The sequence below is a fragment of the Mytilus trossulus genome, chromosome 1, assembly GCF_036588685.1.
Source record: "Mytilus trossulus isolate FHL-02 chromosome 1, PNRI_Mtr1.1.1.hap1, whole genome shotgun sequence".
In the NCBI taxonomy this organism is placed as follows: Eukaryota; Metazoa; Mollusca; class Bivalvia; order Mytilida; family Mytilidae; genus Mytilus; species Mytilus trossulus.
In genome coordinates, this window is record NC_086373.1 from 36,259,103 (window position 1) to 36,286,677 (window position 27,575).

General features: G+C 33.2%; 1 protein-coding gene across 1 annotated transcript; it reads right to left on the reverse strand.

Moving 5' to 3' along the window:
• Nucleotides 1–331: 331 nt before the first annotated feature.
• On the reverse strand, nt 332–27,376 carry LOC134723112 (uncharacterized). The gene is made up of 3 exons (XM_063586756.1): nt 26,889–27,376; nt 13,337–13,446; nt 332–2,246 (listed from the first exon to the last, which is right to left on the reverse strand). The coding sequence occupies exons 1-3, from the start codon at nt 27,366–27,368 to the stop codon at nt 515–517; spliced, it is 2,322 nt and encodes a 773-aa protein (XP_063442826.1). The 5' UTR covers nt 27,369–27,376; the 3' UTR covers nt 332–514.
• Between the last annotated feature and the right edge of the window lie 199 nt (nt 27,377–27,575).

Sequence of the window (27,575 nt, forward strand, 5' to 3'; positions counted from 1 at the left end):
TCAAACGTTACGGAAAATGTTTCAGTCTGGTTATGAACCATATTTAGTTATTAGTGAAGATACACAGCGTACTTACAGCATAACGTTTTGCAGCTCAGCTATCAACGTCTCAAGGTTGATGATAAAAAAGAAAATGAAGGCATAAGTAGTTTATTTTGGGATGCGAGGAGAGTCACCGAGTCATACAAATTCTGATCCCTTTAGATGAAGACAGATACTTTTTCTAAAACGCTTTATTGATAAGATGAAAAGATACTTCATACTTTGTAAAAGTTGACTAAACGTTTTTATCTGTCATATGTCAAGTTTGCTTTTTTTTAAACAAATACTATAAACTACGAATATTTATTTTATTAACGAACATTCCAAACATTTGCCAAATCTTATCTTTCTTTAGAAGAGAATTCTAATGAGAAGAAGTATAATATTGAGTAAGGAATGAGCTCTCAACAGTGATTAACATGGGAAACAGTTTTAAAAGAGTGACATGAGAAAAGTTTCCATTTCCTTTCTCTCACGACCATGGATTTTTCTTTCTATAGTCACAAACAAAAACAATCGGAATCTGGTTTTCATCTTGTTGAGGAACAGAAAATTTGGCTGAACTCCAGACCAAGGACTCAGCACCTCTATATGTATTACTGTAATATTGTTTACCCTTTGCTGTTATTTCAATAGCTCCTGGACTTTTTCTGTATCGAAAGAAACGACGCTTTTGACGACCTGGAATCAAAATCATCGGTTGGCAAGCAATTCCACATTCATCTACCGCAGTAATAAAAACTTTCGTCGCGTTTTGTTCCGGATTTTTGATACCGATATACGAAATTTCTGTTGAAACTGAGCGTTTGTTGTCCAAAAAGACTGTGTCTTCATATATTCCATAGTAATTTAATCCATATGATGATACTCTAACTTTAAACAAACCAGATTTATCGTATATGCATGACTTCTTTTTGGAACGTGCTTTAGAATGCAAATTTGAAGCAAATGCTAATGGTTGTCCATCAGAAAACAAATCAGAATCATTCAGTGTACGCCCTTCAAGGTTTACTGGATATGACGGGTAAACTGTATCACCATGTCGTAGATTGACAACTTTGACTGGAACAAATACCCACAAACGTTTTCCTACTCCGCAATCTAATCTAAACGTGTTCTGTATTGGATTCCCAGCGCATGGTTTTTGGAATTTTGGTATTTTAAGTTCGTCAATAGAAGGCATTTGTTGAGAACTATGTGGAGTTTTAATACTAGAGGAAATACCAGGACTTCCAGGATTTCCAGGTGCCCCTGGTTGGTTTCTAAAAATTGGTGTATTGGAGATAGAAATAGACTGCTTTTTCAATGTTTTCAATGCAGAGAAAAATTCCTCAGCTGTTATTTTTCGACCAGATACACCTGTAGACACACCTGTAGGTCCTGGCCGACCACTTGCGCCTGATTGAAAATTCAACTTTCTGCCTTGAGGCAATGGCAATTTTCTATTGAATCCGTTATTGACAGAAGAGGTTGGAAACCTTCTGTTGTGTATTTCAAAAACGTCTCCTGGAGTAACGCGAGGTAAGGCAGCTGCTGATCCTTTAGAAACACATTTTCCTTCAAAAATGTCACAATCAAGCCACTTTGATCCACATTTTGATTGCTGGGCGCTACACGATGGTTGAGGTGCACAAGTATAATAAGTCTCCATCCAGAAATTCTTATAACCATCAGCATTCGTAAGATTAACATTGTTAAATGGTGGCAGATTTGCCATTAAGGTTGATGATTGATGCGCCAGACTGTGCAAAATATCGTCTGGGTAGTTTTCCGGATTTTGTCCCTCTTGCTTCTGACGATCTCTATAAATCTCCCACATACAATCAATAAAAGCATGATGCATGTAGAAAATAGGATCGAAAGGAGATATGTCTAAATTGTTCATGTCGCCACCAACCCAACCATGAACACGGTTATGCAAAATTTCAAATCTTTCCAAGAATTTACTGTAGCTTATACGGTCATTAAATAGCGTTGTCAATTCTGTTCTTTTAAATAGAGTAGCCGGACCACTGCCCACTCGTCTCATTATTTTTCTTATCCATCCTTGGAAAGGCACTGATACAGATCCGTGTGGGTTTCCAAGAAACTTTTCGGTAAAAATAACAGTGTCACTCGATTTAACACCCATCGCCTCATCCAATGTCGAATCCCAGTACGGCAGCATGACATTTGGGTTCTTTTCTTGCAATGCAAGTTCATACCTAAATATGGAACAGAAAGAACAATTGATATAATAGATTTCAGAGTATTTGAAGATAAACAGAAAAAAGAAGATGTGGTATGATTGCCAATTAGACAAATCTCAACAAGAGACAAAAATGAAACAGAAATTAACAATTATAGGTTACCGTTCGGCCTTCAACAATGAACAAAGCCCATACCACACAGTCATATTAAAAGGCCCTGACATGACAATGTAAAACCATCTAAACGGGAAAACTAACGGTCTAATTGATGTACAAAAAAATAACGAAAAACAAATATACATCACATTGATTGAACAAACGACAACCACTGAATTACAGACTTCTTCTGGTTTTGCCAAAAAAAAGTAAAATAACAAAAATACTGAACTCCTAGGAAAATTCAAAATGAAAGTCCCTAGTAGCCATGTTCACCATAAGCCGATACCGAAACCGAAACCAAAACCGATACCAACAACAATAAACAGCTGCGCCATGAGCGCATGATACGCCCGACGTCTTATGTGGAAGTTATATGCAATAATCAGAAACAGTTTTTGAGAAAGTTTTAAGCAAAATCATATATAGTTTTTGAGACACGATGGGAAACCCCCCTCCCTGTTTTTTTTTTTTTTTACAAAAAACTAAATATCACTAAAATAAAATTTTGAATCAAAACTAAAAAGTATACAGATCTTTAGAAGTTTAAAGCAATAATCATAGATTATTTTTGAGATACGGCGCGACATGTAAAAAAAAAACTCCCCTGTTTAACAAAATACTCAATAACAAAATTTTGAATCATCATCAAAAAGTATACAGATCTTTAGATTAATATAACAAAAAAGTGTGTAAATTTTTAAGCAATAATCATAAATTGTTATAGAGATACGGCACAACATGTAAAAAAAACCTCCCCCTTTTTTACAAAATACTCAATCACTCAAAAATGAAATTTTGAATCATCATAAAAAAGTATACAGATCTTGAGATTAATATAACAAAGACATATGTATAGTTTGTAGCAATAATCATAAATCGATTTTGAGATATGGCGCGACATGTAAAAAAAACCCTCCCCCTTTTTTACAAAATACTCAATAACTCAAAAATGAAATTTTGAATCATCACCAAAAAATATACAGATATAAAGATTAATATAACTAAGAAGTGTTTAAAGTTTTAAACCATAATCAAAAATCGTTTTTGAGATACAGTGCGACATGTGGAAAAAAAAACACAACCCTGTTTTAGTTACAAAGTGCTGTAAATCAAAAAGTTTAAATCTAATTTTCACCAAAAACTATACAGATCATTTGACCATCAAAAGAAACAACTTTATCAAGTTTCGTGAAATTTGGATAAGTCGTTCTCAAGTTACGGTGCGACATGTTTACGCCGGACAGACGGACAGACGGACAGACAGACGGACATACAGACGGACGGACGGACACCGGAAAATTTTGACGGGCGTATAAAAATAGTAGTGAGGTAAATGTTAAATGTTCATGTTATGTCAATTCGCTCAAATCTTTCACTCCATTATATTGTTTGCAATTGGAATCAAATCACATAAATCAATTGAAAAGCTGAGTTCAAATCAATCATTATAAAATACACTTATGGAAATTATAGACAATTTATGTATCATACAATTGAGAATGGAAATGGGGAATGTGTCAAAGAGACAACAACCCGACCATAGAAAAAAAAACAGCAGAAGGTCACCAACAGGTCTTCAATGTAGCGAGAAATTCCCTCACCCGGAGGCGTCCTTCAGCTGGCCCCTATATATACTAGTTCATTCATAATGAACGCCATAGTAATTTCCAAATTGTACACAAGAAACTAAAATTACAAGACTTTCAAAGGCCAGAGGATAATGTCAATCAATATAATAGAGTAAAAAGGATTAGGTTAATTAAGGTAAATGGAGTGTCTAAATTATAATGTACATTTATCATTTAGCAGGTTTCGTCGTAAGTAAAGGGCTACATATAGTTCTACAATAACTGCAATATCGTTTCGACTATGCAGATGAAAAGAACCTATTATTTCATAAATATTCGTACGTCCTACGGAATGTTCTACATAAACTATTCTTGCACGAATCTTTTCGTGTTGTTTATTCTTTAGTTTTCTATGTTGTGTCATGTGTACTCTTGTTTTTCTGTTTGCCTTTTTCATTTTTAACCATGGCGTTGTCAGTTTGTTTTAGATTTATGAGTTTGACTGTCCCTTTGGTATCTTTCGTCCCTCTTTTCATTAACAATTATGCGTTGATCGCGGTTTATTGCATTTTGATTGCGTAATTGCCTTACAGTATATGGTGTTGCAATATGATGTTCTGATGAGTATATGGTATCACCAATTAAGTAACAATCATGAAAATGGTAATATCTCGTTTGGACCGGTCGCAACTATAATCTGTAAGTCATCGCGTCATTATTATGACATAGGAAGAATTGATTGAACTTATTTTCTTTCCTGTCTATATGAACATATTCACTATAAAGCAATGCCTGGTTTTCGGTTGGGCGAATAATTCTATGGGAGATGCCATCAATATATCCAACTGATTCTTCCAACTCTGGCCAATCACCCTTCATAGATTTCAATTCCTCAGATGAATGCCATGTTAGCATTAATCTGATAGCTTGATGAAGACTTGGCCCAATTTCATGGAAAACTTTGTGAACTAAAGTATTGCTGAAACCAAACATCAAAGCCATTTGTTCAAATGTAGTTTAATAAATCAAAACCATAAAAAGTTTATTTTGTCAGCTTATACATGTAATAATATAGGGTTATTGCATGAATATTAGGGAATATTGTCCCGAGTAGAATTTTATATTGCACGAGCTTGCGAGTGCAATATATGTTCTACGCGGGACAATATTCCCCATTATTCCATATTGCTAAAACTTTAGTTTGCTTTTCTATATGAATGGGATTTTGAATAAATAAGCATATTTACCTGCGGAAAAGGATATTCACCGCTCAAAACGTCGTGTGCTTTTACGTGTATGATTTTGGAAAAAAAGGTTTGATGTACAATTGATTTTAGTAGATATTTTCCATAACATACATTTCTCTCGGAATATGGAATAAAACAATTACTGTCTTTTGTTTCGGTAAATATGTGGTTTTATTGACTTTTGAAAAACTGATATTCACTTCGGCCGTTGGCCTCAGTGAATATCATTTTTTCAAAAGTCAATAAAACCACACATTTACCTCATCAAAAGACAGTAATTGTATAATATTCATGCAATAACCCTTTTATTGAATAGCAATATAATATTTGAAAGTAAAAATTGGTTTAAACTAAGACTTTGTCGTTGATGACGTCATAAATTTTGAGGATTTATTGCACTAGCGCAATACTAGAATTTATTGCAGGCTGACTTCAGGTTACTTTCTGTGGGAAATATTTGATTGCTATGCAATAAGTAGCACTTCTGTATTCCTTTGAACTTTCTGCTTAGCACTCTCATAAATATCAAATATATACTTCATTTAAATTATGTACTGTTGATGGATAAATGGGCTCAAGAAGCAACTGGAATGTTCAGAATTTCGTTTATTTATACTGACATAAAATTGTTTGCCTTTATAACATGTATTAGTATTTGTTTTGGTTCATCTATAAATTTAAGGCTCTCTTTTTGTTTTACATATATTTGGTACGATATGACACATATTGAAGAGCTATGTACAGTTCATTCTATTCGACGAAACTTATTTCATGATTAATGTACATCATGAATAAATGTTTATCCAAATTTTTATTGTAATTATGTAGTTTGCATTAGTGTTTTAATACTTGTTGAATTTAACGAAATTTTTGGCTACATAAATATAAATTTTTAAAATGAAGTTATACTCCATCTATTGTATGCAAATGTCAATCAATAGAGTAAAAAGGGTTAGATAAATTAAGGTTAATGGTGTGTCTAAATTATAATCCATAGATTGTTTTAATTATTTTCCAAAATGTAGTTTATGTCATACTTTTCGAAAAATAATAATAACGGAATAGGCCACGGGGCTTATTTTTACGCTACACAGTGTTCAAAGCTGACAGATTTTGTATAGATTATGCATGGAAAACCCAATAACCTGCAATAAAGCGTAAACTACACCATAGAAAAATATATTAGAAGATAGCTTTAATTTTTTGCTTTCAGCTAAGAAAAAGAAAAATGGGGACACCGGACTCGTTTTCTCGCAACATAATAAAATAGGTAAATTCCTTACACATTCTATTGTAAAATTACATTTATATGAATTATCTGTCCTTGCATTTGAATTGCTTCCCCATATGTGACAAAATTTGAAAAAAAATTAATCAAACAAACGTTTTCTATTTGTTGTAAAATTCAACCATAGATATGATAAATCATGTCATTTTCTATATTGAAATGAAAGTTCTTACATTTGAATTTCCTACTACTCTCAAATTTGCACATTCTATTAAAGATCTAGAACTTGTTTTCTTGTAATTCTAAATCCAAGATGGAGGAAGACACCCTATCTACCTTACACATTTTATATTTTCAACATTTACCCCACTGTGTTGTTTGGTTTCAGTGTCGGTATCGGTATCGGCTTTTGGTGATTATGTCTTATCAAATGATAAAACTCACCAAACAAATGGACAACTGTCATATTCCTGACTTGGTACAGGCATTTTCAAATGAAGTAACTGGTGTATTGAACCTGGTTTTATAGCACCAAACCTCTCACTTGCATGACAGTCGCCTCAAATTCAAATAAAATTACAACGATGCATGAACAGAACAGACTTGATAGGTGAAATTGTCAAAATTGGGATACAAAAATCATCACTGTGTCACAATCTCAATCAGAACAAAAACAAAAAAACATTTAACAAAAAAACACAAAAAGCATCTATCAATTTTAACAAACCAAATTCATTGCTAATTATATATGTATTCAAAATCAACCCATAAAGGATTGCAATATTTGAAGTTTTCTGAATGTATTTATATCAACTCTAGTGAAAAGTCGCGTGGTTGAAATCAGAATACTAACGTCAAACAGAAAAAATATAAAATAGTTTTGTCGTTCAAAGTAGTTTCAAAATATAATTTTACATGGGGAATGGTGGTATACAGGACTAAATATTCAAAAGTTTTGTTCGCACTTATTGCTAAAAGATCAAGATTTGAAATTAAACAGAAGTTCTTTAGAATTTTAATAATCCACATATGGTTTGTACCACTACGCGAGTAAAATAATTTTGTCGTTCAAAAAATTTTTAAATTATTTTTGGATTCTTATAAATTATATATATATAACTTTTGGACTAGTTTAAATCTCGGTCTATTTCTGAAATTTATTCTTACATACTTTTGATTTTTTAACCCTGTATGCTAACATTGCCTATTTAAAATTCTAAAATTGTTTGTATGCACATTAAACGACAAAGTTATGTGACGTATAAATATTTCTGACGTCAGACACTCTAATCAATCAATGTATTCATAGACAGAAGATGTGTTTGTGTTCTGTTAAACTGTTTCTTTTGAAATTGTAATACGATGATGACTGATGCACCCATGTTTTGAATATTTTGTTTAACGCGTCAATTTAAATAAACGGAATTTGATGAGACTGTCATTAAAGTGAGAGGGTTAGCGCTATAGAACCAGGTTTAATCCACCATTTTCTACATTTGAAAATCCCTGTACCAAGTCAGGAATATGACAGTTCTCGTCCATTCGTTTTTGATGCGTTTTGTTATTTTATTTTACCATGTGATTATGGAATCTTCAAATTGATTTTCATTTAAGTTCAGTATTTTTGTAATTTTACTTTTTACATAATGGCGGGATCTTTAAAAGTACAGAGCCACGTCACATGTATCAAAGAAACACCAAAAATCACACGGACATAAAACGAAAGATAATACATGTACGATCAACACATTGACGGAATGTATATGTACTGAGTCACGTCAAACGGATATCACAGAAAATAGACCAAACAGTAAAAGTTATATTAATAATAGAACAAAGACAAATAAAATAATAATATAACACGTTAATAAGATGATAAACAACGTCGAATCTATACATCAAGACTGGCACATCCAAAGAGAATGTGGCGGGGTTAAACATATTCGCGTGGTCCCAACCCTATCCTAATATGGGACAGTTGTGTAACAGTACAACAAATGAACGATTTATAAAAATCAATTGAAAAAAGCTTAACTCATCAGATGAATAAAAATATAAATACTACAAAAACAAGTTGACGTGGACGGGTACTTGTACATTCCAATAACAAAAAGACACTAAGTATATTTCTGAGAGTACTCGCAGTTACTGACAGCTTGAACAAAGCCACTAATAACTGATAAAAAAACCGTGAATCTAAGACTAAATGCACACATTGACAAATTCAGCGGAATAGATGTTCGAACATTGCAATTATCGATACACCTTATATACACATAGCATTATGTTAATTCATGACCATTATCCATTTGCAGTTTACGGTGCGTTAGCAATCTAATGATACAAACTTTTATAGATGATTTGGTACACGATAACTAATTCAAAGTGTTCACCTGCAGTTGATTGGAGATTAGTTAAATCGACGTGTCCTCTTTTGTAGTAAATGGGTTTCAGAACTACTCTCTTTCATAACTTAGTTTTCTTTATGATACAATCTGCCGAAGTAAAAGAAACCGTGAAATGTCTTAACGAGAAATATATATATGCATAACCATTTTTAAATTTTTAAATCATACGATCTCTGTCTCCATGACCTGATTATGTGTATTTTCAAAAGAACGCAGTTCCTCAAGGAAAATAAAATAATTGAAATATTAATCATATGGTTTGCATAGCGGCCATTTTGCCTTATCATGACGGCAGCCATTACAATATGATTATATAAGCACCTTAAATAAAGGTGCCAATATGCCAATACCCATGTCAAATGAACAATTTTTTCGCATATAGGTGAATTGTGCATGTTTGAAGGCCTCTGTCAGTGAACAAATGAACATTGTCTACTCTGAAACTCTTGGCCTTTTTAGTTCAAAAATCGGAAGCATAGTCTTAGTATACTTGCTATATAAGATCATATTAAATGATGGAAATCGTAAAATAGCAAGATTAAAGACAGAAATACATATGCAAAAAGATATTTTTCATAATTTGTTTGCATATAGGGAAACACCTTGTAGGTTGCATTATAAAGTTAAATAACTTCTAACTTACCTGCTTTCTTAAGTTTTCGGCCAAATTCTTTTATAAACATGATGATTTAAACCTTCCCATTTCGTGAAAAATGAAGTTTTAAACATTTTCCCTTATATTTCATAACATTTTTTTGAAAATATCCGCCAAGGAAGTTTTTACAGATACATTCGTCTTAGATACATGAAGGAAAAGGACTGGATTATCCGCAAATGTAAAATATATTATATTTTCAATTCTAAGCTAAGGGAGGTAATTTGATCAAAAGGGACAAAGTCACGTGGTGTAAATCAATTGAATAAAGTATCCTTGAGTTTACCATATATCACCATTCTTTTTTTCTAAAACTACAAATAGAAATTCTGTATTCTACAGATTGTCTGTTACAATCACTGTGAAATAGTCCTATCCTGAGTATTCCCCAAAATACTCAGAATACACCTAAAACATTTGACCTAGTCCCGACCAATTTCAAGGTGTCACAAATGTCTATACACATTTATTGAAATACCACTGAACATCATTTTATGCATTATGTTTTAATCATTCAATCGTATATACTTTTTTAAGTGTCTTCAGTAATGGATTAAATTTCATTGTTCGGTTTTCTGAATATCTTTATATGTATACTTGAACAAAAATTTGATTATTTCATTTGTCAATTTCTGATTAGATACATAATATAATTTGTACATAGAAAAGAACTAAAAATGTGAGAAAATAATTCCGATGAAAAAAAAACAATTGTCCCAAAGTTTATATCTTTAGACCAATTGCCTTAACAATACATAAAAACTTAAAATTGATTTTATCATAACTCATGAATACTAATCCAAACAATTTCTAAAATTCGTCAATTAATAGAAATAAGAGGTTATAATATGTTTCTTCGTTTATACCTACATTATATAGACCGTCATTCTTCTGTTTACATTTACACAATAAGTGTTTTGTTGGTAATATGAATTGTAAAAGTTTCAATCTATATATTTCTAACTTATTCTCTAGTGGTAAAACTAGTGTTTTTATAATAATAAAGTTGAGAAAGGAAATGGGGAATGTGTCAAAGGGACAACAACCCGGCCATAAAGCAGACAACAGCCGCAGGCCACCAATGGGTCTTCAATGTAATAATAAGTATTTTCCCGATAAAAGTTAAATTACGTATCCCCATAAATGAAAAAAAATATTAATTTTCTCTACAATTCTCTTTTCATTATTTCATTTATGGGGGAGCGTTATTTATTCTCCAAGTAATTTCACATTCTTTAATCCCGACTATCGTATCTTTACTATTTTTCAGTTTTCCTATCAATATATCTTTTTTTTCAATTTATTTAAGGAATGACTGTAATATTTTTTTTGTCTATGAAGTAATAACATAAAAAATGTGGTGGACACTGAATAACCCGCGTAGCGTGTTATTTTTAAGTGTGCACAACATTAATTTTATGTTATTTCGAATAAACAGAAAAAATATTGCAGTTATTTCTTATAATTTAATTCCTAATTCTACTTTAAACCGGAGTAAACCATGAAAAAACGTTGATGACGTCACGGTCACATGACATAATTATGTCTATGGGCTGATAATCAAAACGACGTCAGCGAATCAGAAGACGCGTTACATCCAGAAAATGATCCAACAATTTCATTGCAGATTTTTTTCTCTCTTATAACTGAGAGAAAAGTGATTCATTAGCTAATTGATATATGGTCATGCTATGCTTTATATTATCTAGTTTAACTACGAACCCTTTGATATCTCTGTTTTTTCGAAGTCTTAAAGCCATGATCTTCACAGATAAGACAAAAAGAAGAGCAGATAAGGGACACCATTGCCTTATTCCTCTCGAGTTTTTAAATATTTCTTAAATCCATATGCATTTATTCTTAAAAACACAAGTTTGTATCCTAGTATATAATGTTTAACCAAGTTTATGAATGATTCTTTAAATTAAAACTGTTTCAAAGGGATTATCATAAAATCCTACTCCGATGAATCAAAAGCTTTTGTAAAATCTACCAAAAATATTGCTCCTTCAATCGAATATGCGTCCGCATAGTCAATAACATCTTGAATTTATATCTAATTAAAATTAATACATCTGTTTTTAATATACCCTGTGTATGATTTTCTTTAAAAAAATATATTAGTATTTCTTTAAACGTTGTGCTAGAACAAAAGGATGTATTTCTAAATTTACATTTAAGGGCATACGATACAGTTACAGGGAAGGTACTGACGTTGCTAACGTAATTTTTTATTTTAGCGACGTCAAATTGTGACATATCGGGACGAGATGCATTTTTCGACTGATTTTTATCATTCAAACTGATTTAATTTAAAAACGAGTTCATGGACCCCTATTTTTCAAAACGGCTATTTGTTTCATTTTACAGGGAGAGTATGTGACCCAAATTTGATAAAACTGTAAATAGATTTTTTTTTTAAATTTTGATAAACATGCAATAAAAAATTACGTTTTTTCCTCAATTCATGAACATTTGATAAATATGAGTTATTTCTGAATAAAAAAAATGCATATTTTTTTAGGATACTTATAAAATACAGAAATTACCGATTATTTAACAAAAAACAATTTGTGTTTATCTTTTATAACAAAAAAGTTATGTCTTTCTTTCGAAAAAGAAATTACGGCCACAAATCTGAATTTTGAGCAAATATACAAAATTTCGACCTTATTTTACTCAAAAAGTAGCACATGAAGGTATATTTTTTATTGCATATTTGATTTAATCAGGTAAAAAATAGCCTATATGCAAATTTTCATGAACTTGTAAATACAGAATCAAAACTGTATCGTATGCCCTTAATCAAGAAATAGGCCTATAACTATCCAACAATAAATAATCCCGCTTTTGGAACAATAATGTGGAAATACTAGTACGTTGTGAGTGCGATAAACTTCTTTTTTCATTACCAGTATTTAAAATATTTTATTTTTTGTCAGCTAATAAAATTCAACTCCAAGACCATCTAACCCTAGTGCTTTATTTTAGGGAGTTAGCTTGTCAAGCTTTGTAATTTTGTAATATTTTCGAAATTCTCTAGTTTTGTCCATTTGAATGCCTTAAATTGTTTTGCTCATCTTCTTTCTTTTTTTATATAAATCTCTGACATGTATAATTATAAGCCATCCGTCAAGGTTTTTTAAAATCTTTGTTATCTTTTAATAGTTTTGTGAACTTAAACCGGACAACGGTAAAGCTATAAAATTCAAGAGAGAAAAATTTTCCCGCCAAATTTCAATGGCTTATATCTAGAAAACAAGCACATTGACCTACATTTTTTTTCTTTTTTGGTTACCTGATTAATCCTTATCAATATACTAGTGCTATGAGAAGATTGCTGTAATGTTGATAGAAATGAAAACAACAAAACATGAAATTGTTTTTTTATAATCGGTGTCAATTTATTCTAGGATATCAACTATGGAGATGTGGAAAGCTTGACAATGAGACCAATGATGTGTTTATTTGTTTTTCCTCCAGTATGATTTTACAATCTTTAAATTGATTGGTAGTTTTTGGCGAGACAATAATAGAACCTTGATATGAATGGTCTCCTGTCTATGTTAATTGTCGACTCCATTTATGTGTTTGGTTGTCTTATAACGTGAACTCAATACTATTTGTGATTATAGTAGTTATATGCTTTCATGCTGTTTGTCGAATAAAACTGAAGCATTGAATTATTCAGTGACATAATGTTGTTAACTAAAATTTTGATGACTATTTTAAAACGTCCAGGAAGTATCTATGAGTTATCAAAAATCACATTACTACCGTTTAAGCCTATATTTTGTTTTGAGTTTTCAAATTTAATCAATAGCTAGAAAATATACTTACATAACTAGGAAATACCTATGCCAACCAACAAAACCTACTCCATTATGAGCATTATATCTTGTATTTTGGTGATATTCAGCAAAAGCATCATACTTATTTGGCCGAACACTCTGAAAAATTATTTATATACTTTTATCAAAACTTTTCATCAGCAGTCTGTCAGATAAATGTAGAAATATAAAAACGTCTAAAACTAGTCTATATGACTACACATTGTATTTATAATATATATAAGTGAAAACCATAAGGTGATTACTGTATAGCAATTTCTTGAAAGACCCTTAGATATTAACTGAAAACTTCAAAAGAATAATTATAAAAAAACCGGCTTGACCTAGGAAATGTGATTTAATGGACAATGACTATGTCATTATGCAAACATCGACAACCTCTTGATTAACGGCTTCCGGTTATGGATATATTCCTAGATATAGACCGTAGTTAAACAAGATTCTTATATGACGTGCTTCTTTGGCTTTGTGAATAAACTCGTGTCCCATATCCACTAAAAAATGTTTGCACATGCGTATATTGACTACAGTAACTACAGAATAATGAATTCTATCAAATTGTCATGCATTTCATATACTAGTACTTCATTGACTTCCAAACTCGTAAATGATGCACTTGTTATTACAAATTCCTTTATTTTGTCCACAATTTGTTGCAATTTGAAATTGACATATTTGACCTAGATACGACAACCGTTCATGCTGGCTGTTCAAAACTCTTCCCTCGAAATAAGAGCCTATACACAATAGTGCTACACTTATAAACATCGGACTTAGAAATTACCTTAATTGTCCTGATTATAACCGAAATAATTGATGCAAGCTATACTTCATTGTATTTTTAACATGGATAGGTATTATATTCGTGTTATTTTAACCCTTATTATCGATCGGGCAAAAATAATTACGAATGATTACCAATACAGCATTTAAAACTGTAATGTAACCATCGAATTATGCTTAATATTGAGTAATAGTAAAGATCAATGACTTCTAAGACGTAAGAAGAAAGGACGTACTATGACTATTATGACGAAATGCATTGATTTGAAATTTGTGTCCAATACTGATGAAATTCAGGTAAGCTGATATATTGATATAGGAAGATGTGGTGTGAGTGCCAATGAGACAACTCTCCATCCAAATAACAATTTAAAAATTAAACCATTATAGGTTAAAGTACGGCTTTCAACACGGAGCCTTGGCTCGCACCGAACAACAAGCTATAAAGGGCCCCAAAATTACTAGTGTAAAACCATTCAAACGGGAACACCAACGGTCTAATCTATATAAACAAAACGAGAAACGAGAAACACGTATATATTACATAAACAAACGACAACTACTGTACATCAGATTCCTGAATTAGGACAGGTGCAAACATTTGCAGCGGGATTAAACGTTTTAATGGGCCCAAACCTTCTCCCTTTTTCTGAAACAATAGCATAACATCACAACATATAAAAACATACAATAAAATATCAATTGGCAGACGTAACTCAATCAAAAAACGTATGATTACACAATGAACGAATAAATTTGATCTGCGATATCTGAATACAAATGCACAGTTAATTAGATATTAGAGACAAACATTCATGACCAAAAGGCTAACAAACAAATTCAAACACACTGAGAAATATTTAACCAATCAATGTTCACTTTAGAAAAAAAACGGTTTTTTATAATCTTGAAGTTTATACAAATGTTGTAAGAATAAGTGAAAAATTGAAGATATTACAAATAATCAAAGCTGGTATACAGCCAAGATCCATATAAATAAAAAATGTCAAAAAAGCATTATAAACAGTATCAACAGGTCGAATTAACAAGAAAATACGATTTGAGAGTACTCGCAGTTACTGACAGCTAGTTAAAAGCCAAAACTAATTAATAGTAAAAAATCATGCATCAGAGACTAAAATCGACTAAAACACATCACAGGGATTTAGTATTTTAACGTCATTAATAGTCAAAGAAGACATGACTTGTGCAATGCCAAAAATAAATGTATCAACAGGTAGTAGTATAGTGAAGAGCGACTTCTATAGAAATAAAAGTTAACGTAGCTGTGTCCCCTATACATCTCGCCTCAAAAGATAATGAAATTTAGGTATGTTTTAATTTGCTAATGACAAAATCAATATTAGTGCCAATGTGACTTATATTCAGAGATCTAATTACAATATTGGTACGATAACCCTTACTTATAAGTTTGTTTAAAGGTTCGATGAGTTTACAAGGATCACATAGTGATTTCCTCGCTTTAAGTACAATATTACCATAAAATTTAGGATGAGAAATACCATTTTTAATAAGCTTTCTACAGGTATAGCCAAATTTACTAATCAAATCTTTGTATCTATGAAAGAATTTAGTAAAAGTTTTAAGTAATTTATGGTATCGAAATCCCTGACACAACAATTTACCAGTGATGCATTGATTACGTTCGTTAAAATATATGACATCAGAACACACACGGGCAAACCGAACGAGTTGCGATATATAAACACCGTATGATGGAGCCAAAGGCACATCGCCGTCTAAAAAAAGGAAAATTAACAATAGGAAATGAAAAATCGTCTCTTTTGTCGTAAATTTTAGTGTGAAGTTTCCCGTTTGAAATTGAAATGTCTAAATCTAGAAAAGGACAACTGCTGCTGTTTATGTTAGATTTAGTTAAAGTAAGTTCGTTTGGGTAAATTTCTGAGGTATATTTAGAGAAATCTGGATTATTCAACGAAAAAATATCATCCAGATAACGGTAGGTATTTTTGAATGTATCGTATGTTTACAGACGAAAACAATTATTTTTCAATCCGATAATTTTACGGATATCTTCACAAGTTAGTTGACCGTTATTGAAAATAAGTTTCAAATAAAACATATAGTGTATGATCTGCTTCCCCTACTGTACAATCTGAGATCAAACCGGGTATTTTGTGGGATTTCGTTTTGCTGATCCTTTTATTTTCTTTGTAGTGTTTTGTATATTGTTGTTTATGTTTAAGCATTTAGTTTACAGGGAAGCTCATCTTAGATACCAGGGTTACAATTGTGAACTAGACACGCGTTTCCTCAACAAAAATTGTTTCAATGACTATTGAAGTAAAAAATAAAGTTAAAAAGGCGAAATAAGATAAGAAGATGAAGAGCAATGTGGACCAACAATTTTCAAATTGTAAGCCACGCACAGATACAGTTAAAGTAATCTGTTCGTGGGCTAGGCCATCCTTAAAATTTTGAAAAAAAACACGTTTTGATGTTAGTTTAGATCACTCCAGTTTTTGATGGGGTTCATGTTGCTTATTTTTAGTTGTCTATGTTGTGTCATGCTTGCTATTGTTTGTCTGTTTGTCTCTTTTGTTTTCAGCCATGGCGTTGTCAGTTTATTTTCGATATATGAGTTTGACTGTCCCTCTGGTATCTTTTGTTCCTCTTTTATTTATTAATGCAACACAAACGTGCTGATGACTGGACTAATGATACCATCGGGGAGTTAACGTCCCCCAGCAATGACATCAACACAGTGGTTGTAAAAAACGCATCAAGAGATACCTGTTATAGAATTTTGTACGTCAGACGCGCGTTTCATTTACAAAAGACTTATCAGTGACTCTCGAATTCTCGATCCAAAAAGGTAAAAAGGCTAAGTTTAGTACGTACGAAATCGAAGACTATTACAACTCAAAGTTCCAAAAGCTTAAGGCAAGCAAACCATCTAAGGAAATTATTTTCTAAGGTAGTAGACAATCCTTAGAGTTTCGTAAAATGTAAAGTTTTGTTAACAGCTGATGCATAATAATCAATAATCATATCAATGAAAGTTCATGTCAGCAATGACTAATGGATTGGTGATACCTTCCCGGAAGTAATCTCCTTATCAGTGACATCGACCCAGTTGTTGTAAATAAACTCGTCATAGATACCAATTAATAATTCAATTGTATACGCCAGAGGAGAGTTGTCTCTTTAACAATCATACCACATCTTCATTTTATATTATAAAAAAGAACATCTTCAATTAACGACAGCTGAACACATCATCAAACTCATAAAAAATATTTTAACAATACTAGTCCAAAAGATTATCATGAATATATAGTTATCAAAGGTACCAGGATTATAATTTAATACGCCATACGAGCTGTTCGTCTACATAAGATTCATCAGTAATGCTCAGATCAAAATAGTTGTAAAGCCAAACAATTATAAAGTTAAAGATCAATGATGATCCAAAATTCCAAGGAGTTGTGCCAAATACGGCTAAGGAAATCTATTTTCCTTTCATAAGAAAGTCCTAGGTTTTTCGAAATAAAAAAAATGAAGTTTTGTTACAGGAAATTTATAAAATGACAATTTAATTCATGTCAACACCGAAGTGCTGAATACTTGGCTGGTGATTATGACAAAATTGAACAACGGCTATTCGCATTCAAAAAAATGAAAACAACACGTTTAATAATTGCTTGCTTCCGATGCGCTTTTCTGCACCAGAAACGCTCAAAGCCAAACATTTGAAATATGAAGATGGATAAGAAAAGAAACTGTTGAAGAGCTATATGTAAAAATACCTAAAATGAATAGCCATATTAATCTAACGCTAACTTTGCCTGAGGGAGTTAAAACCTTAGTTTCTTAATCATTTCAAAAATTTATAAAAGGACAATTTTAGGAAAGTTTGTTAGATCAAGTCAATACCGAAATGATCACTACTGAGCTGATGATACCCTCGGGGACTGATTAAATGCTGGGACAACGTCATAATGATATGGACTATCACAATACTCTACTAGTGGAAAATAGAACTTAACTTGACTGGATTGACAAGTTATAGATATGATGAATGTACCGATTAGACATAATTCCCACTCGGAAATACAGTCATATTTGGGAATAAGTCAAGTGCAGTACCTACCAGACATACGACACAGATGTTAACCTATAATCTTAGAAGTGGTAATTAGTTATCAAAAGTACCAGGATTATAATTTTATACGCCAGACGCGCAAAAAATGTCATTAGTTCTTTTGGACTCAGACACATCGTAAAGATCACCCAATTCGTGCTGTTGTCCATAAAATCAACGGACGTCATTTTTAACATTTCCTCCTTATTACTCTGTTGGATCAGTTTATTCGTTAACAACGCGTAGCATATTAACATTGTTTGGTTACATGGTTACTTATGTATTCTTGTTCCACATCATCGGACCATTTCATGCTATATTTATTTAATCGTTAATGGTAGTGGGTATGTCAAAGAAACTGAATAATATAAGCTATATACAGCTAGCTTGTTTCCGAATCCTATTTTGTCTATGTATTTTGTATGATGATAGATTTGTAATGATGACGAATAAATATGTTTGAAAAGGATGACCAACTTTACATCAGGGGAAACTATATCAATTGTTTTCTTCTTTTTTTAAATGAAGCATTAATGATGCTTACAATGTCATTGTATTGTCACACTCCGGAAATTTACGGATCTGTTCCGTCATTATGTTGATTTTTATGATGATGTCTGCCAATCGGCAACAGCGGCAAAGCCAAACAAACTTTTTTTATGGTATTCAACCCTCCACAGGGTGAGTTTTCTGATAAACTGTAGTTTATAACCTTTATTTGTATGTCCGATTAACGTATTTAAAGTCTAAGGTCAGTCCTTTTGATTTAAATTGTGATTTCAAACGATTCTCAGGAGTCATATCTCACGTCACACTTATTTTGTATTTTACATGTTAAATTAAGCATTCCGATGTTTATTTGATGGTTATATATATTCCTGCATTTATTAGACACAATTCTCAGTCAATTTAAGCTTCTTAATTTGCGATTTTTGATTTTACTCCGTCGGTTTGTCAAAATATTTTTTGTATGGAACGCCATTAGAGCCATATATTTTGGCGTACGTTTTTCCCTAAAACAGTATGTGTATGGAACGCTTTTCGTGTTATAATTTTGTTATTTAAAATGTAATTTTATGGCATTTTTTAGATCATTTTTTGTTGTTTCATAAGATAAACATATTTTTCAATGTATGGAGAGCATTGTTAATACTAATTGTACTATTATTTTGTGAAAATTGTCCATTGTGAACATTGTGCTTATTAGATTCATTTTTGTATATTTTCAGTTTTTTACCCTCTCTGGAGGTCTGCAATAAAAGATAGTAACAACTCAGGTTCAGCTTATCTTTGACATTACAGTAAAAAACCTCGGTATCGGGAAGAATAACCATGGATTCAGAAAGAACTTTTCGTGAGGCAAGGAGACTTACTCCAGAAGGACAATTGATGTTCGAGGAGAATGTAAGACAGTTTACTTCAAAACTACGAATTCAACACAGATATATAGACATGATTTTTGGAGATATACATGAGCACACCCATATGACTAAACCATTAGCTTGTACTTATAAACAAGAACTAATGAAACATTTTAAGGAATATGAAGAAATTTCTCGCAAATATGACGACTATTTAATTTCTCAACGGTGTGATGAAAGTTCTCGTGAAAGATCTTCGCATAATTTGATTGCTAGTTCGTTACAACAGCAAGTCTCTAAAGCAATAGATAAGCTAGAAGCAATGTTGCAAACCTTTGATATGGAAGAACTAAATAAAATTAAAAGTGAACAATTAACAGAAATCATTCAACCACCCGACGCATTTAGAGAACCATCAAATACTGGTGTAGATAGAAAATCTAATTGTTCAAGAGGAAGTTCTCATCTTTCTCGACAGAGAGCCAAAGTTGAAGTCGCAAAGACCAGAGCAAAATTTGCACAAGAAGAAGTTGAACTTATGCGTAAACAAACAGCCATACAAGCAGACATGAAACTTCTAAGTGTGAAACGCGATATAGAGGAAGCGGAATGTGAACTCAGAGTCTTGAATGAGAATTTTGATGAAGATTGTGCTATTTCAGAGCCAAACAAAGTAGACGTCAAAAGACGTACTGCAGAATTCATACTAAAACAAACTGATCAAAATGCCAATATGCCTTTAACTCAAAATTTAAATGTTGATGCACCTACATTTAAACCAGCAGTAGTAAATCAAATGCCTACTGCCACATTTACTCAGACAGACGCCTGTAGAGAGTTTACACAATTCATTGTTAAAAAGGACTTGTTGTTATCACGGCTCTGTAAATATGATGACACACCTGGTTATTTCTTAGCTTGGAAAGCAAGTTTTACAAATGTAATGCGTGAATTAAACGTTACTCCGTCTGAAGAATTAGACTTATTGGTAAAATGGTTGGGACCCGAAAGTTGCAAACAAGCATTGAGCATTCGAGCAGCTAATGCAGGAAACGCATCTCAAGGTGTAGCCAGAATTTGGGCTAGACTTCAAGACAGATTTGGAAGTCCCGAAATTGTAGAAAGTGCTTTACGTAAGAAACTTAATAACTTTGCCAAAATCGGCAATAAAGACAATAAACGTTTATTTGAGCTTTTTGACATAGTTTCAGAAATAGAAGCAGTTAAAGAGAATGACATGTATAGAAGTATTTTTAGTGTTTATGACTCATCGGCTGGTGTAAACATTATAATAGCAAAACTGCCATATAATATCCAAGAAAAATGGACAACAGAGGCCACCAGATATAAGACTCAAAACCACATGGTATATCCACCATTTACAGTATTTACCCAGTTTTTGCAAAGGATTGCAAAAATGAAAAATGACCCAAGTTTTTTCTTTGAGGATTGTCGAGAAGCCAAAGTACAGAATACTACAAATACAACAAACAATCGTTATGGAAATACAAGAAATCAGATATCTTGTGCACGTACTGAAACCTCATTGTCGAAACCGTTCACTGATAAAGTAAAAAGTTCAGACTCGGTATGTCCTGTGCATGGAACTAATCACTTACTGAATGAATGTAGAGGATTTCGCATGAAACCAATTTCAGAACGAAGGGAGTTCTTAAAAAAGAATGGAATTTGTTTTCGCTGTTGTGGGCCTAAGCGCCATCTTAGAAGAGACTGCAAAGAGTTCTTGAAATGTTCAGTCTGTCAAAGTCGGGAACACCCTTCTGCTTTACATACCGATATCGGAAATATTAGAAAGAACGAACCCCCAGAATCTCACGAGGGGGAGAATGAATCAGGAGAAGTTATAACAGCATGCACACAAATATGTGGTCAAGTATCTGGCACCAGTAAGTCATGTTCAAAACTTATGTTAGTAAAAGTGTATCCAAAAGGACAACCTGAACAATCACACATGATGTATTCTTTAATAGATGATCAAAGTAACAAGTCATTGGCCACTTCCAACTTCTTTTATTTGTTTTCTGATAATGGACCAGAAACTGAATATGTTTTGTCGTCTTGTGCTGGAAAATTTACCACATCTGGACGTTTAGCTAGGGACTACGTGATAGAAGCTTTAGATGGGTCATGTGCGTTCGACTTACCAACTATCATAGAATGTAATGACATTCCGAACAATAGACAGGAAATAGCGTCCCCTAATGTGGCTATTCAATATCCTCATCTTGTAGACATTGCTCCTTACATTCCTGAAATCAATGAGCATGCACAGATTGATGTTTTGATAGGAAGAGATTTGATATCAGTTCACCATGTACTCGATCAACGTCTTGGCAAAGGTAACCTCCCATATGCACAGAAGCTGCCTTTAGGTTGGGCTATAATTGGTGAAGTGTGTCTCGGAAAAACTCATCCGCCTGGCATTCTAGATTTCGTTAATGTAAACAAGACTACCATTTTGAGTAATGGCCGTGCTACTTTTCTTAAACCTTGCCAAAGTGAATTACAAGTAGGTACAAACATTTTCCGTACAACTGACAACGATGAAAAAATTGGAGCATCAATCGAAGACGATACATTCCTGAAGATCATGAATTCAGGTTTTGTTAAAAATTCAGATGGTTGTTGGGTTGCTCCATTGCCCTTCCGTGAGCATCGGCCAATATTAGAAAACAACAAACAAGTAGCTTTGAAGAGAGCAAAATCTTTCGATTACAGCTTGAAAATTAATTCTACAAAACGAGAACATGTCATACAATTCATGCAGAAAATCATTGAAAATGGTCATGCTGAAATAGCGCCACCATTGGCTATATCGTCTGAATGTTGGTACTTACCTATGTTTGGGATATATCACCCCAGAAAACCTGACAATATCCGAGTGGTATTTGATGCGTCCGCAGTGTGTAATGGTCATTCATTAAATAACGTTCTGTTAAAAGGACCAGACCTCACAAACAGCCTGTTAGGGATTTTACTACGTTTTCGAAAAGAGGCTATAGCAGTAACTGCTGACGTCGAACAAATGTTCTATAATTTCAAAGTGAGTGAAGAGCATCGTAATTACCTTCGCTTCATTTGGCATTCTGATAATGACATAGAAAAACCATTGATTGATTACCGTATGACTGTTCACGTATTTGGCAACAGTCCCTCGCCGTCAGTGGCAACTTATGGACTTCGCAAATCTGCTGAGACTGCTGATCAAGATGTGAAGGATTTTGTAAATCGCAACTTTTACGTAGACGATGGTCTGTTGTCGTGTCAAAATGTTGAGACAGCTGTTGATTTAGTTAAGAGAACTCAAAGTGCATTGTCAAGTGGTGGTAATCTGAGGTTACATAAAATAGCCTCAAATAGCAAACATTTGTTAAGCCAGTTTCCAGTTGATGATCTGGCTAAAAATCTCAAAGATCTGAAATTTGAAAATGACTGCTTACCTTTGCAAAGAAGCCTAGGTATGGCTTGGGATATTAACAATGACTGTTTTACCTTTCAAGTAGCGCATGACATCAAGCCATTTAGCAAGCGTGGTGTATTATCAACGATCAACTCACTGTTTGATCCGATTGGCTTCACAGCCCCTGTTTCAGTTCGTGGTAAACTTCTCTTACGTGATATGATGACTTCACTAGGACACACTGAATGGGATGACCCATTACCTGATACTTACCTACATCCATGGAAGCAGTGGATTAATACGTTACCTGATCTTGAACAATGCTGTATTCCGCGTATGTATAGTGACATCTCATATGCAGAAGCTTCGAACAGAGAAGTTCATATCTTTTGTGATGCTTCCAAAGAGGCAATAGGTGCAGTGGCTTATTTGAGATTAATTGACTCACACCATGTAACAGTTAGTTTTTTATTGGGAAAAGCTAAGGTTGCGCCTTCGCATGGGAATACTATTCCTCGATTAGAACTGTGCGCTTCTGTTCTTGCCGCAGAATTATCAGATCTTGTCAAAGAGCATCTAGGTATAGATCAAAGTGAAATGTACTTTTACTCAGACAGCAAAATAGTGTTAGGTTACTTGACAAATGAGTCAAAGAGATTTCATGTATACGTTGGAAACCGAGTGCGACGAATTCGAGTCTCTTGTGATCCAAAACGAAGGAGTCATGTTTCAACTGAAAATAATCCAGCAGATATTGCAACACGTGGAATTAACCCTGCAGAGTTATCAAATAGTTTATGGATAAAGGGACCAGCATTTCTTTATGACATATCCCTTGAAAATTTAGATAACGGTCCACATCAGTTGGTTGATGCTGATAGTGACAAGGAGATTCGCCCAGAGGTGCAAGTAGCTAAAACACAAACTGTAGCTCAAAATAATGTACATAGATTAGGGACACACAGATTCTCAAAGTTTTCAGAATGGAGAACTTTAGTCAGAGCAATTTCCTCATTGAAACAACGTGTTAGAAATCGAGCTCATCATAACGATAAACCTGAACATTTAGATGCATACAAACAACCAGATGCTTTGAAACAAGCTCAACAATTCATAATTCGTGAGGTTCAAATGGAAAATTATAGAGATGAAATAGACAGTATCAAACATGGAAAATCGTTACATAACAACAGTTCTCTCTCGCAACTATCGCCCATACTTGATGTTGATGATACCTTAAGAGTTGGTGGTCGCTTACGAAACTACAAAGATTGTTCAGATCTTTCAAAACATCCTATTATCTTACCAAAACATCACCATATATCATTACTTATTGTTCGACACTTCCATGAAAAAGTGGCTCATCAAGGCAGAAGCCTCACAGATGGTGCTATCCGTACAGCTGGTTTTTGGATTTTAGGCAGTCGTCGTTTAGTTTCTTCAGTGCTGCATAAATGTGTGATATGTCGTAAGCTTCGTGGTTGTTTCGGTTGGCAGCAAATGGCAGATTTGCCTCAGGACAGATTGACACCATCACCGCCATTTACATTCGTCGGTGTTGACACTTTTGGCCCATGGCCTATAGCTTATAGACGCACTCGTGGAATACAAGCTAATCAGAAAAGATGGGCACTTATGTTTACATGCCTTGTCAGTAGAGCAATTCATATAGAGGTCATAGAGGAGCTCAGCAGTGCTTCATTTATAAATGCGTTGCGTCGTTTCATTGCCTTAAGGGGTGAAGTTAAACAATTCCGTTCAGATAGGGGAACAAATTTTGTTGGCAGTTCAAAAGAGTTAAATATGATTACTGAATTTGTTGAAAAAGACTCTGTGAAAAGTTTTCTCTCAAACAACAACGTCTTGTGGCAATTTAATCCTCCACACGCCTCCCACATGGGAGGCGTGTGGGAAAGGATGATTGGTGTTTCACGTAAGATTCTCGATTCAATGTTATTACGAGAAGGTTCGAAAAATCTTACGCATGAAGTTCTAACTACCTTGTTATCGGAGGTAACAGCAATAGTGAATGCAAGACCCTTGGTTCCAGTGTCAACGGACCCAGAATCACCATGCGTTCTTTGTCCGGCAATGCTTTTAACACATAAAACAAATCAGGACAATATTTCTTTTCCAACGTTTGGAAAGAAAGACATGTTGAAATCTCAATGGAAGCACACTCAATTTCTAGCAGAAGAGTTTTGGAACCGCTGGCGTAACGAATATTTAAACCGTCTACAAACTCGACAAAAATGGACTGGTGAAAACAGTAATATGAAGGAAGACGATTTAGTACTTTTAAGAGATAATGAATGTGCTCGCAACTATTGGCCAGTCGCAATCGTTGAAAAGACATTCCCTAGTTCTGATCAGAAAGTCAGAAAGGTTCAAATTCGTGTCGTGCGTGATGGGAAACCGGTTAGTTATGTGAGACCAATCAACGAACTAGTAATGTTGGTAGAGCATGTGGAAATAAAAGAAAGTGAAATAGACTAATGATTATAATTTTAACTTGTTGAATCTTCAAATAGTCAGAACATTTAACAACAGTTATAACATTTTGCATTGATAATTTGTTCATGTTATTTTAAATTTGTTTATAAATTGGTGATTTCAGTTTGAAATCAGAGGGGGAGTGTATTGTCACACTCCGGAAATTTACGGATCTGTTCCGTCATTATGTTGATTTTTATGATGATGTCTGCCAATCGGCAACAGCGGCAAAGCCAAACAAACTTTTTTTATGGTATTCAACCCTCCACAGGGTGAGTTTTCTGATAAACTGTAGTTTATAACCTTTATTTGTATGTCCGATTAACGTATTTAAAGTCTAAGGTCAGTCCTTTTGATTTAAATTGTGATTTCAAACGATTCTCAGGAGTCATATCTCACGTCACACTTATTTTGTATTTTACATGTTAAATTAAGCATTCCGATGTTTATTTGATGGTTATATATATTCCTGCATTTATTAGACACAATTCTCAGTCAATTTAAGCTTCTTAATTTGCGATTTTTGATTTTACTCCGTCGGTTTGTCAAAATATTTTTTGTATGGAACGCCATTAGAGCCATATATTTTGGCGTACGTTTTTCCCTAAAACAGTATGTGTATGGAACGCTTTTCGTGTTATAATTTTGTTATTTAAAATGTAATTTTATGGCATTTTTTAGATCATTTTTTGTTGTTTCATAAGATAAACATATTTTTCAATGTATGGAGAGCATTGTTAATACTAATTGTACTATTATTTTGTGAAAATTGTCCATTGTGAACATTGTGCTTATTAGATTCATTTTTGTATATTTTCAGTTTTTTACCCTCTCTGGAGGTCTGCAATAAAAGATAGTAACAACTCAGGTTCAGCTTATCTTTGACATTACAGTCATTTTGTTTACCTTGTTGCTTTAGATCTATGCAAATTTTAAATTTGATGACATTAGGTTTAAAAGCACAATAAGTTTCATAAATCTTTTCTATTTTTTACCCTTATGAATTGTGTATCATTTACGCGCGTCTGGCGTATATACACAATTTAGTCCTGGTATCTTTGATGAGTTTATTTACAGTATCTAAGATTACATCTATGTTCTTCTTTTTATACATGTATTTTTAATAAAAAAAAAATATGAAAATGAGATAGCCTGAAGGAGGGGAAGATTTCAGGCAAAACATTCAAGACTATTGAGAAGTCTGATATTATTATTATTTTAATTGACCATCTTTAAAAAATGATTTCAGTTGAAAATAAAAGAAGCACGTGACAGTATTATGTTAACGTTCACACAACCATCAAATAATTAGCTATCCAACGGCACCAACATTAACTAAAATGAAATAAAAACTTACAGTGTCTTTTTTTAAGTCATTAATGGCCTTATGATAATCATCCCTTTCCTGGTCAGTAAGCATTCTGTATTCTCTGCGCTGTCGTGGTTGCGACGCTGTCCTTTGTGATTTTGACGTAGTTGTTGACAGTTGTGGTTGAAAGGGTGTCGTTGACGTTTGTTGTTGTAAACCCGCTGGTTTTGACATCAATGTTGTTTGTGGTTTAGGTTTATTCATAAAATTACCACTTCCCTGCAATGGTGCTAAACTTGGTCGCTGTTGTGATTTTTCGACAAGTGACGAAAGCCAATCGAAGGTTTGTTTTGACACCTTGCCACATGGTTTTCGATTCGACCACTGAAATTGTAGCAAACAAGATGTGCTAATTTGCTCGTCCGTCAAAGGCAAGCTTTGATCCCTTTTTCGTAAACATCGCCTTAGACTTGTTGGAATTGGTACTCGTTTAACATCGCAAATTATTAAAGTCAATAATGAGCTCATAATGAAACATATCTAGGAATAAATAAAAGAAAAAATGACTCAGTATATTTTCGAAAAGCGAAACAAACTGTAGACAAAGTTAACAGTAGAAGACTAATGTTCGAAAGTTAAATATCGATTGAGAAAAAAAAAAATCCGGCGAACAAACAAAAACCGATGAAAACGCATCAACTAAAAGAGGAAAACAAAAGAACAACAGTAAAATAT

Bases quoted from the DNA above. Each gene is read 5' to 3' on its own strand.
- LOC134723112 (XM_063586756.1), bottom strand. From the start codon at position 27,368: ATGAGCTCATTATTGACTTTAATAATTTGCGATGTTAAACGAGTACCA. The intron at 13,447-26,888 runs GTAAGTTTTTAT...ATAATTTTTCAG, and splicing joins ATGACTTAAAAAAAGACACT to AGTGTTCGGCCAAATAAGTA. The intron at 2,247-13,336 runs GTAAGTATATTT...TTCCATATTTAG, and splicing joins CATAGGTATTTCCTAGTTAT to GTATGAACTTGCATTGCAAG.